Here is a 12,004-nt window from a genome sequence, read left to right as displayed (position 1 = left end):
TGTGAAACTTTAGTTTTAGCCATACATAGTTTATCTTAAGTTATACTCTTGGTGTGTTTGGACTGTTTATTATATGACTGAGAAGGTGATGGCTGAACTTAAGTTAATTCAGTAGTTCTTCATTTCAATCTTATGCTCCTAGGGAAGCATAGAAAGAGGATATCCTATGGGGCTTAGAGTTCTGCTTGAATCCTGTGGCTCCTTTACTGCATGTGTGCCTTCTGGCAAGTTCTGTGACATCCGATTCCATTTCCGTAAACTTTGGGATATTGCCACATTCCGTGGTTGTTGAGGGACTTGAGTGAGCTGATTGATGTGCGTAGCATATAGCAGATGGCCGGTGCACATTAGTTTCTACCTCAGCCTCTTCTATACATTGGGGTCTTACAGATAAAAACAGAGTGAGGTGCATTTTTCACATGCCACTGTTACTTTCTTTCTGTTCATTCATGTGTTTGCTAGCTGAAGCCCAGAACTGGAACTTTAGGTATTTAATGTATACTCTGTATGTAAAAAAATTTTTTGTAGCTGTAATGACTTGAGAACTTTGTAGGTTTTTGTATACAAACATTATACTAAGAAAAGGAAAGCACCTTCCGTCATATTTGTGATATCTCACCTTTTCATATTTAAGAATAAATATTGCTACAATCTGTGATTGCTGTGGGGACCTTAGTTGCATCTGGAAAATGGAGTGATAATGAGAAGCACTTACTTTGTAGGACAGGGTTCTACATAAATAAAGTTGGATGAACTCCCCCTGCTCCAACTCTAGGGCAAAAGATGACTTTCACTGGTGCAGTTGGGGTCTTGTTGTTGCAGAGAACCAGACTTCTGTCAAGTGGCCTTAATTACTTGGTGCCACCCGGCTTCAGGCAGCCTGCCAGCTCTGGCTTAAGCAGTACTGTTGTCACTGTTTAAATGTAAGTTTTAATTTGTCAATTCCAGCTTGATCTAGAGTCTGTCAAAGCCCAGTCTTTGGCAATAACAAAGCAAAACCACCTACTGAATGAAAAGATTAAAGAGATGGGTGACTATTCACTGCTGAAAGAAGGGAAACTGGAGCTGCAGGCACAAAATAAAATGCTTAAACAACAACTGGAAGAGAGTAGAAAGGAAAACTTGCATCTCCTAAACCGTATGTCTTTTTACTTGATTTGCATGTTTTTATAATTCATATTCACTTAGCATTTTGAAACTGTTCTTTGTACCTGTAAAGGAGACTTCAATGGGGAAATTTTAGTGAAATTAAGATTCTCGGCTTGAAGATACTTCCTTTTTGCTTGCTATTGAATAATTATTAGTGCCACTAAGAAGAAATGTTTTTAAACTGTACAAATCTGCCTCTCTGGATGGTAGCAGATTCCCCTTGGGCTCTGCTGGTCGGGTTTGGCCAGTGGGGACATCCTCAAGCTCTGGGAAGGAGGGATGACTGAGGTTGTTAGTACCTTCCATGCTCCCTCCCCGACCCCCCACTCCCGCCACCTCTGTATGCAGTGCCCCTGAGCTGGCCCTGCACAGGCAAGATCCCAGTCCTTGGGGCATAGCCTCTCCAGTTCTGAGAAATCCTCCCTCCCTGGCCATCTAGGTCCAAGGAGTGGTAAGAGCATGGCCCCTGTACTAGCCCAGGGAACTGCGCCATCCTTTGTACCTACCTTACATAAGTTGCCCTTTATTAGAGGGTCCCCACTGACCCCCATGGGGCAACTCCATCTGCTCTCTGCCTGAACCCCGAGTACCGCTGACAGATGCACGGACTGGACCTTGGGGCAGTCATCAACAGGCTTTGATGGAGGGCTCCTTCGGTGCCTTCTGGCTGTGGTAGAGGGGAGAGGCCCGCTTTCAAGCTAAGTGGAGGATTGGAAAGAATTGTTTTACTTGGAGTAGAACTATGTAGAATAATAAAGTTTGCGTTTACATGCCTTAAATTCTTTTGTTCTGAAATTTGTGAGTCAGGATTGCTTTTAGTCCATTTAATGTAATTCATATGTAATAGTAATCATGTGCATACAAAGAAAAGGGAGAACGGTTTAAAATCTCTTGAGCCGGTTTTGTTACGTGAAATAAGAGAACTTCAGGTTGGTAATGACCAGGTGTTTTACCTTTTTAGGCATAGCTCAGCCATCTCCTGAGCTGGTGATTTTTCAGAAAGAATTAAAGAAAGCAGAAAATGTGATCGCGTTTGAGCATAAGGAGTTCGAAGCCCACAAGCAAGCCCTGCACAACCAGCTGCAAAAGGAAGTGAGTACGGCTCCTTGCTCGGCCCGCTGTTGGGCCAGGAGCCGGATAAACTTGGCACATGTCACACCAGCGTAAATCAGATTGATTTTAACATCAAAAATTACTCCCCAATATGCTGAGGGTATCCTTTCTCATCTGAGACAATTCTCGAGTGATTGTGTGACTTTATATTCATAATAAGTAATAAAATCCGGAGGAAAAGCAAACACACCTAAACACAAAATTATCCAAGTCCTGATGGTGCCCACTGTTTAAGTATCTCTTCATTCTCGCCCTTAGTTTAGAAACATTAACACTCTGATGTCTGCCTCATGCCCTGGAGTAGCTGTTCTTTGAGATAGTTAAGAAGGAGGTGGGAAACTTGTTGCGTGTTCTGTTCTTTTCTAGGGACCCATGCATTACAAGTGGAAATCTGCTTAGAATTGGCAAAACAAAAAGAGAATTAGCCCAAAAAGAGAATTGTTCCTTTTGAAGTGAACTGCGATTTCCTTTACGTTGATTTCTTTTCCTTCTCTAAATCTTTTCAGAGTGAGCATTCTGCACTGCTGAAGGCCCAGATATTAGATTACGATGCCTCTGTAAAGAGGTTAACTATGCAGGTGGCCGATTTAAAATTGCAACTGAAACACACTCAGACAGGTCAGAAACCTTTTTAACCTATAAGTGTGTGTGTAAAGCTTCTGATGTTGGTGGAAATGTAATGATTGTTACTCATTGAATTTTTAGTAGTTCTCACAGTAGGGGAAAAGCCATAGAGATATGTGTCATCTTAGAAGTAAAACTCCCTATCCATTTCTGGAACACCAACTGGGTTATCAGCTAAAGTGACTTGTTTTCACAGGTGCCCCATGGCTTGGGAGAGCCTCGTAGCCCAAATAGGAAAGATGTGGCGGTGACACAGAAGTGCCCAAATTCATCCTGGACCTAGGCTTATCTTTTATATTTGTTATCCTGATAATAAGACCAATCGACTCTTCAGTGGTTACACATTCTCCTTGACACATGAGTAAATACACATGTGGGAGAAGCAGGGTGGCCTAGCAAAAGAGCATTGCCGGTGGAATCAGAAAACTGATTTTGTCTTCAGACCCCAATTTTGAAGTTAGTTGTTTGACCTTGGGCACATTTAACTTCCTTGGACCACAGTTTCCTCATTTGTAATGGGGATGAGTACTTGCCATGGTGAATGAAGATGATATGAGATGGGTCCTACACTCGGAATGGTTCCTTCCTGCTGTCATTCTATTGCACATCTTCACTGTGCGTGCATGATACCTGCCCCTTCCTTCTTCATAAGAAGTGTATTGAAGCTTAGATATCGTCACTGCTTTCAAGCCTAAAGCAAGTTTCTGTGTTGTACCAATTGATCTGGTTTCTCACACTTCCTGGTTCTGAGCCTTCCTCAGTTCCCATTTGCACTCTTCCCTCATTAGTCCTTCTTCCCTTCTGCACTGGTTTATTTTTATCTCTTTACTCATTTCTACTCTTTTCCTAGTTCTCATTTGCTCTCAACAGTTCTATTTGCCAAAGTGCCAAAGTACAGCTAAAATCATAGCAATCTGTATCATGAAAAATAGCTTTATGAAAATGGAACTGTTTTGAATGCATGCATTGCCCACTGCAAGCATGTGTCCTGGAGGCATTGCAGGAGAACAGCGACCACACAGACTGGCTTTGCATGGTCTGCTTTTGCGTTAGGAAATCCCAGCTTCTTGACCCAGCCCCAGTCCCCCATCTGTAATATGGGAGCAGTGGGACTTGTTGGCCCTCAGCCTTGTTGTGACTGCAGGACCTCATTCCCTTATCTGAAACCCGGGCCCTGCACTCGATTTTGCCACAGCCCTGGGAGTTCTGGGGCAGCATCCTATAAGGAAACATGTAGATTAACTCACAGTCAACTGTATAAATATCCATGTTGGGTAGAAGAATAAAGATTATATGTGGGTTTGTGTCATTTCAGGTCAATTTATCAACCAGATGAGTTCAGGTCTTGTTAGGCTTTGTGACCAAATAAATTATGAATAAATTTTCAGTTCTCAGAGCTTTTTGGATTTCAAGAGTGTGTATAATGGATTGTGAAGTAGTATCATGGTTAAGAAAGTAGACAAGATCTGTAGCAGCTACATAGGCGCTCTAAATAAATGTTAATAAGTATTCGCATCACTGTGGTTCAGGTGTACAATTCTGTATTACATCATCTATAAATCCCATACCTTGTTTCCTTTTTGAAAACAAATAATACTCTCAAGTATATCTCAGTTCGAGTCACTGCCTTTTATCTCCCCCTCGTTTCTCACACTATCTCTTTGTCACCTGCAGCCCTAGAGAATGAAGTGTACCGCAATCCAAAGCAGTCTCTGGTGCATCGTTCTGTCAGCGGTTTCATGGTGCCTCCCAACGGTGACCAAACTGGGGATTTCTTGAAAAATCGTCTCGAACAGGAGAAGCTGATGGCAGGCACAATTACACCAATGGTTATACATTATCCAGATGCAAGCACGGACAGTAGCTCGCCTGATTCAGACCTTGAGTTTGTAGCCAATGCCAAGACAAGAATGAAGGAGCTGGAGCAAGAGGCCGAACGCTTGGAGAAAGCTTTCCAAGATTACCATCGAAGAGTGAGTCAGTACCCAGCCGCTAGAAGCCCATCAGCAGCCAAGAGCCGGTCACCCCTGCACTTGGTAGGAACTCTCAAGAGTATCAGTTCAAGTTCCCCCGAAAGGCATATTTTTGCAGAGGACGGTGCCTTGTCCAAGCAGCGTTGGGCGGACGACGTGACAGAAGCACTGATGGGCAGCGTGGCCTTACAGCCCTGCAGAGGCACTTGCAGACGCCTCTCCTCCACTCCCCTTGCCAAAGCTAAACGAAGCATTGATGGCAAAATGCATCTGGAAGGTGAGCTTCTGCAGAAAGGGTTGTAGGATGCTCTGGACTTGGATGGATCTGGTCCTCAGTAGCCCTCTTGTCTGAGTAGTGCTGCCCTCGACAGCAGGAAGGAGTGGAAAGTGCATGCATAGCTGGGTCTGGGAAAGCCCTAGCCCGGGCACGTGTGTCCTCCACACCTCTGCCTGCCTGCTGGCAGCAGCGTCAACCTCAGGGCACAGGGTCGGTGTGGGAGGCAGTGGGACAGAGTGGCAAGTTCCAGCACTGGGCTTGGCACACACAGGTCGTCAGAGAGTGACAGTGGCTTTCCCTTTACCGCTAATTAGTTTTCTGCATTTTATTGTTATCACTGCAGTTTCATGTAGGTGCTTGAATCGTTAATTCTGTGGATCGTTTATGCATCATACTCAGCTGTTTACAAGGATAATAGTTTATTTTCAAAGTAATAGAACTCTAGAAACCGTGTTGCTTTTCTCTCTGTGTAATTTGTAATATTCTTGCCCTGGTTTTTTTCTGCCCCTTAGGCCTGGGACGATCCACTGCTGTTGTCCCCAGCCCTAGTCCTGACAGAACACCCCAGCTTTCACCTGCTGAGTCTCCACACAACCTTTCCATCCATTTGCCGCCCAGATCTTTGGAGCAGATGGCTGGGTAAGTACCGTGTTCTGGTGGCTTCAGCCGAGTCTGGTTAACTGCATAAGGGCTCAGCCTTGACTTGTTTGGATTTTTTAGCTGATACTAAAGACCATGTGGCAACATAGAATTTGTGATCAGATTATTAGATGATGTGTGACCTTTGAGAATCATCTGATTTACCGGGGAAAAATTCCTTTACGCAAATAGGTCATTTCTACTTGTTTGCTAAACTTGCTGTATGGAATATGTGCCATGGTATCGATAAACATCTTTATAGTTCCATGAATATACTCGGTTTATAAAGATAAAAAAACTAATGTAAAAAAATCTGCAAAAGCACATAAATTCAGTTGATTTTTAAACTTGAAACAGTTTCACACATCACTAAAAGAGTCATTTGAAAGGATACTTTGATGTTTAAGTATAAACAAACAAACAAAATTCCAATTTGTCTATTGAAATGGATTTTAAAGTGGTGGGGGTCCTAGGGCATGGCTGCTGAAGCAGGATGGAGCAGATGTGTTTAGAAGCTGGGCAGAGGGTTGCCCGGGCTGGGATGTGAGTCACATATGGGCCCCTGCCTGTGCCTGGTCTCTGGTCCCACAGTGGGAGATTCTGTTCCTTAGTTCTGGGCTCCAGCCTGGGCATCTGCGTGTTAATTCAGGTCTACTGTGCAGAGTTGAAAACTGCTACGTGTGCCTGTCATGGTCCTGAAGCATGTAAATTTGTTTTTTAAATATCACTCTTGTGGTAAAGCCAAGAGGAGAGACGAGACCACATGCTGAGTTGGGGCACTTCCATGCATATGGGCTTATGGTATTGCATCTTCAGCTGGCTCCTACCAATGGTGTGGAGAATTTGTTTTCTTCAATAGGTCTTGTGGTTCTTGACAAAATAAACTCCTGGGAACACCATCACAGTGCAACATCATTCTTTGCTAATGATGGTAGTGGCTGCCTCACAGCATGAGGTGGTTGTGAGGGCTGCCTGAGCTAACCTGTGGTAATTGCTTAAAATGACGCCTGGTGCAGGTAGCTCTCATTCTCAATGGGAACAATTAATTTTCTAAAGCATTTTCTCGACTCACAAAAGGCTTTTCATCATCCTATGCTCCTGGGTTTTACATTATTAAAGCTTCATGTTCACGTATTTTATTCTTCCAATCCAGTCTTTATCGAAGACAAACTGAACTTCAAGACAAAACTGAATCTTCAAATCCAAACAAGCTACCTTTTAAGGATAGTGAGGAATATGAATCATCTTTTGAATGTAAGTTCAAATATAAGTACCAGTTTTTATCAGTTGCAAATATAGAGCTTAGTTTTGGTGAAACATACCCATTGCTCTGAAAAGCAAAGCAGCTACAAATTAGGACATTTGTGTTTTGTGATAAAACCATAAATACATATTTATTGCTTCGTATTTATATCATGGATTTTTAGGGGTGTATTTGAGTTCCATTTGTAAAAAAATTCAGGATAACAAATAATTTCAAAGTTGGAGCTAAGCCCATAAGTGAACCCTTAACTTAATTTACCAAGTTTAGGATTTCCTCAAATTTAAAATAAGTGATTTTTAAAATTTGTTTGTTGTCCTTTTTTATGGACTATGAATGTGTTGAGTTATTTTTCTTTAAATAATACAGATTCCGTCCACTGCTGCAGCTTTAGAAAACCCAGTCTTAATGAAAGAATGGGGGTGAACGTGATGTAGGGTATTTCTTAGTGGCAAGGCTGTAGTCTCATGAAGCTGAAGAATGGATACATGGAACAAGGAGAGGGAACAAGTTGCAAGAGATGATAGTTTATTAAAGCAAGAGAAAAGTTATAGCTCCCGAGCAGGAGAGGGTACCCGAAGCTGGGATACTCACTAGCTAAGGAAAAGCTTTTACTTATATATTTCTATTTCTCTTGGGGAGGGGAATGTTGGAATGCTGGTGCCCACCCGTATGATGTTTATCAGACTTGCTCTGCTGCTTCAGCTTAGGGGAGACTTGAAATTTCCAATTATCCCAGAGCATGATTAAGGTTTTTGCCCTGTAGGAGCAGGTTATCTTGAGGCTTGGAAGATGTGGTCAGTTCAGTTTCTGCTCTGTCTACCAGGGAATTCCTAACTACCTGATGTCATACTGAAGGAGAAACTGACCTAAATGGTTCCCTGCCACGTGAAACTGACCTAAAATGGTGGCCCGAGCAGAGAGAGAAGTCCCCAGCCTAAGCCCCAGCCCACTTCCGCATAACCCCCTCCAAACCACACCCCGAGCAAATCTTCAGATGACAACTATCCCTTCCCCAACTCCAGTATGTCCCCAACCCATAAAAATCTGCTGAAAATCTTGCTAGGGGCTGAGTATTTGGGAAAAACCTGCTGAGCCTGCTGGCGTAATAAAGCTGACCTTCCTAACTCTGAGTGCTGTTTAGGTTCTTTCCGGTCCTGGTATCCGTATCATTCTTGGTTCCCTGACTGGGAAAACCAACCATGCTGGCCCCTTGAGCCACCGGTTTGGGTGACAGCAGGTCGTAGGGTGGCGGGAGAGCCGAGATGAGGCTAGGTGTGCCCTGCTGATTTTGGCAAGCCCGGAACCGGTGACCTCCCACCGGCTCCAGCACATGACTCCCTGTTGGACCCCCACTGGAGAGAAAGGACGGACAGCCAACTGGGACATCAGACACGGTAAAGCCCCGGGGCCCAGACCCAGTTAGGCCTGCCTAATGGCAGAAGGGGAGCCTGATCACCTCCCACTGAGTCACACTTCGGATTCTAGTTAGGGCCGTTCTGGGGGAGGGTGTCTTTCCTCCCTGAATGAATGTGCGTGTGCTTGGTCCCAAATGAGATTCTGTGTGGATCGATGGCCTGTTGGCTACTGAGTCCAAGTGAGCCCCAACCTGCGTTCCGTGGTAGCATCGTATGGCATAACGGTGATTCGCACTCTCGGAGTGTAACTGGACCCTGGGCTTATACAGGCACACCTTAGCCAATATAAGGGTACCTTAGCCAAGATGTACCCAAAGTTCCCACGAGGGACATGGCCAGGCGGGCATCTGATTGATACCCTTCCTTTGTCTACGTGACCGAACATCATGGGAGGGAGTCATGGGAAGCCCACGGTTCTAGACTGCTTGTTAAGAATCTCAGGAAGGGTTTAGGAGGCGACTGTGGGGTCAAAATGACCCCCGGAAATCTCCTCACTTTATGTGAGCTGGAGTGGCCAAGTTTTGATGTGGGATGGCCCTCAGAAGACACTCTCAACCTCACCACAATTCATTGAGGCTATGTAGTTGTAACCGGGACCCCAGAACATCCAGACCAGTTCCCTTACGTTGACTCGTGATTGGAAATAGCCCAAACCTTTCCTCTTGGGTATGGTTCTGCTCCAATAGTAAGGGACAGTCCAGGATCTTCGTTGCATGGAACCCACGAGGCCACGCCCAGAAAGACATGATTATGACCATTTACCAGGGAGACCCTGACAAAGAGCTGCCACCACCTCCCTACGCACCACGGCCAACGGCAGGCACAGCCCCGCTGCTTCCAGACACTCTGCTCCCAGCCTCAGCCTCCCCGTGGTCCCAACCTAACCAGCCTGCAGCCCTATTTCATAGTATTAGCGGGAATAGAGCCAGACTGAAGAGTTTCAGGCTCGTTTGAACTCAGCACCCACGAGCCCATGGGTGACTTAGATGTAGGGAGCCAAACAGTGACTTTTATGGTAGATACCAGAGCAGAACACTTGGTAGTCATCATGCCGGTGGCACCACTCGGGGACTGCTGAGTCACCATTATGGGAGCCACAGGGAATCAAGAGTCGACCATTCTGCCAGGCTTGGACTTGTAAATTAGGAGGACACACCGTGTTGCACAAGTTCCTTACCAGACTCCAAATCCTGCTCCTGGGATGCGACCTCCTTACCAAGTTAGGGGCACAAATCTCCTTCGAACCATCAGGGCAAGCCAGCATGTCACTGCAGCTCCCATCAGAAGGACTTATTCTGTCTATCACCACCATGAGGGAAGAAGAATGGAGGCTTGGGGCCGGCCCGGTGGCTCAGGCGGTTAGAGCTCCGTGCTCCTAACTCCGAAGGCTGTCGATTCGATTCCCACATGGCCCAGTGGGCTCTCAACCACAAGGTTGCCAGTTCAATCCCTTGAGTCCCGCAAGGGATGGTGGGCTCTGCCCCCTGCAACTAAGATTGAACACGGCACTTTGAGCTGCCTCCCGGATAGCTCAGTTGTTGGTTGGAGCGCGGGCTCTCAACCACAAGGTTGCCAGTTCAATTCCTTGACTCCCGCAAGGGATGGTGGGCAGCGTCCCCTGCAACTAAAAAATTGAACACGGCACCTTGAGCTGAGCTGCCGCTGAGCTCCCGGATGGCTCAGTTGGTTGGAACCTGTCCTCTCAACCACAAGGTTACCGGTTCGACTCCTGCAAGGGATGGTGGGCTGTGCCCCCTGCAACTAGCAATGGCAACTGGACCTGGAGCTGAGCTGCGCCCTCCACAACTAAGACTGAAAGAACAAAAACTTGAAGCTGAACAGAACCCCCCACAACTAAGATTGAAAGGACAACAATTTGACCATTGTTCCCCAATAAAGTCCTGTTCCCCTTCCCCAATAAAATCTTTAAAAAAAAAAAAAAAAAAAGAATGGAGGCTTTACATGACTGGCAGTGTAGAACAGAACCCAGAAGCCTACAGGACTGATTTCCTGGAGGTTTGGGCTAAAGATAACCGACCTGGGCTAGCAAAACATAAGGCCACAGTTTTGATATAACTGAGATCCGGAGCTCAACACTAATGGCTATGGTAATACCTCATCTCCAGGGGAGCTCGGGAGGTGATTCAAAAAACCTCGCCCATCTCAGGGCAGCAGGGATACTCGTAGAGTACAGTCGCCATGGAATATGCCCCTCCTGCCTCTAAGAAAGCCTAATAGAGAATACCGCCAGTACAAGATTGAAGAGCGGTAAACTGAGCCACAGTCTCCCTACACCCCATAGTCCCAAATCCGTATACTCTCCTCAGTCAGCTGCCCCCGGCGGCCAGATGGTTCACCTGCCTGGAACTGAAAGATGCATGCTTCTGCATTCGGTTGGCGTCCCAGGGCCAATCACTGTTCGCCTTCGAATGGACCAATGCTGATACCGGCCAGCAGCTCCAGCTGACATGGACTTGCCTCCCACAGGGCTTCAAAAACTCCCCAACCCTCTTTGGGGAAGTGCTAGCCTCAGATTTACCCACCTTCTCTCGAGAAGAAAACCGCTACACTCTATTGCAGTATGTGGATGATCTGCTCAGCATGTGCCACCGAAACCGAGGGCCAAACCACAAAGCGGGCACTCCTGTCCCACTTAGCCGAGACAGGGTATAGAGTCTCCTGGAAGAAAGCACACCTCTGCAGAAAACAAGTACAATACTTGGGCTTTCTCAGCTCCAATTGACAGCGGGCCCACAGCACTGAGCGGAAGAAAGTCATCACTTTCCTCCCTCGGCCCACCAACCGGAGAGTGCTCTGTGAGTTCATCAGGGTTACCAGCTTCTGCTGGATCTGGATTCCTGGCTTTTCGGCAATAGCCCAGCCCTTATATGAGGCTCTAACTGGTCAAGAAAAGGCCCCCATGCTATAGACATAAGATCAAGAGCAGGAGCTAAAGAGCTCACTTGGACAGGCACCAGCCTTCAGTTACCTGATGCTAAAAGGCCATTCCACTTACTCGTCCATGAAAGAGACAAAATAACTTTAGGACTGCTGACCCAAACAGTTGGACCATGGCTCCATCCCATCACCTACCTCTCAAAAGAAACAAGACCCGGTAGCAGCGAGTTGGCCACCATGCCTGTGGGTCCTAAAAGCCACTGTGATTCTCATCAAAGAGGCAAATAAGCTCACCTTTGGCCAGAGACTTATAGTTAAAGTACCCCACTTGGTCATCATCTTAATTAACAATCAAGGACCACAAGATCAAAATGGCAGCGTGAGGTGAGCCTCTGTAAAGCTCCCCTGGAATTTACAACGAATCGAACAACAATAACTCCACAAAGGACTCCCTGCACAGCAGACAGGCAAGGTGAAGAGGCCCCTACTGAAGGCACCTATAGGGGGGTGAACTGTGAGAGCGGGGGAGCAGGAGAGGGAGAAGTGCAGAGACGAGCCGCATGGGCGCAGGACACAGACCTAGCTGTGTGCTCCGAGATCGCTGCAGCCGGGAACTACCGCAGCTGCGGGAGAGGGAAGAACTCGGACTGCT

The 12,004-nt window shown here is 46.2% G+C and overlaps 1 protein-coding gene across 1 annotated transcript in view; it reads left to right on the top strand.

Moving 5' to 3' along the window:
• LOC141569723 (centriole and centriolar satellite protein OFD1-like) overlaps positions 1 to 12,004 on the top strand; it is an 80,745-nt gene that overhangs the window by 47,004 nt on the left and 21,737 nt on the right. Inside the window, exons 12-18 of the mRNA XM_074324075.1 lie at positions 949 to 1,138; positions 2,111 to 2,241; positions 2,769 to 2,880; positions 4,561 to 5,136; positions 5,649 to 5,775; positions 6,929 to 7,029; positions 10,976 to 11,121. Coding sequence (XP_074180176.1) covers positions 949 to 1,138; positions 2,111 to 2,241; positions 2,769 to 2,880; positions 4,561 to 5,136; positions 5,649 to 5,775; positions 6,929 to 7,029; positions 10,976 to 11,121 — 1,383 coding nt within the window. The remainder of the gene's footprint in view (positions 1 to 948; positions 1,139 to 2,110; positions 2,242 to 2,768; positions 2,881 to 4,560; positions 5,137 to 5,648; positions 5,776 to 6,928; positions 7,030 to 10,975; positions 11,122 to 12,004) is intronic.

Source organism: Rhinolophus sinicus, chromosome X, assembly GCF_036562045.2.
Source record: "Rhinolophus sinicus isolate RSC01 chromosome X, ASM3656204v1, whole genome shotgun sequence".
In the NCBI taxonomy this organism is placed as follows: Eukaryota; Metazoa; Chordata; class Mammalia; order Chiroptera; family Rhinolophidae; genus Rhinolophus; species Rhinolophus sinicus.
This window is presented reverse-complemented; position numbering and strand designations above follow the sequence as displayed.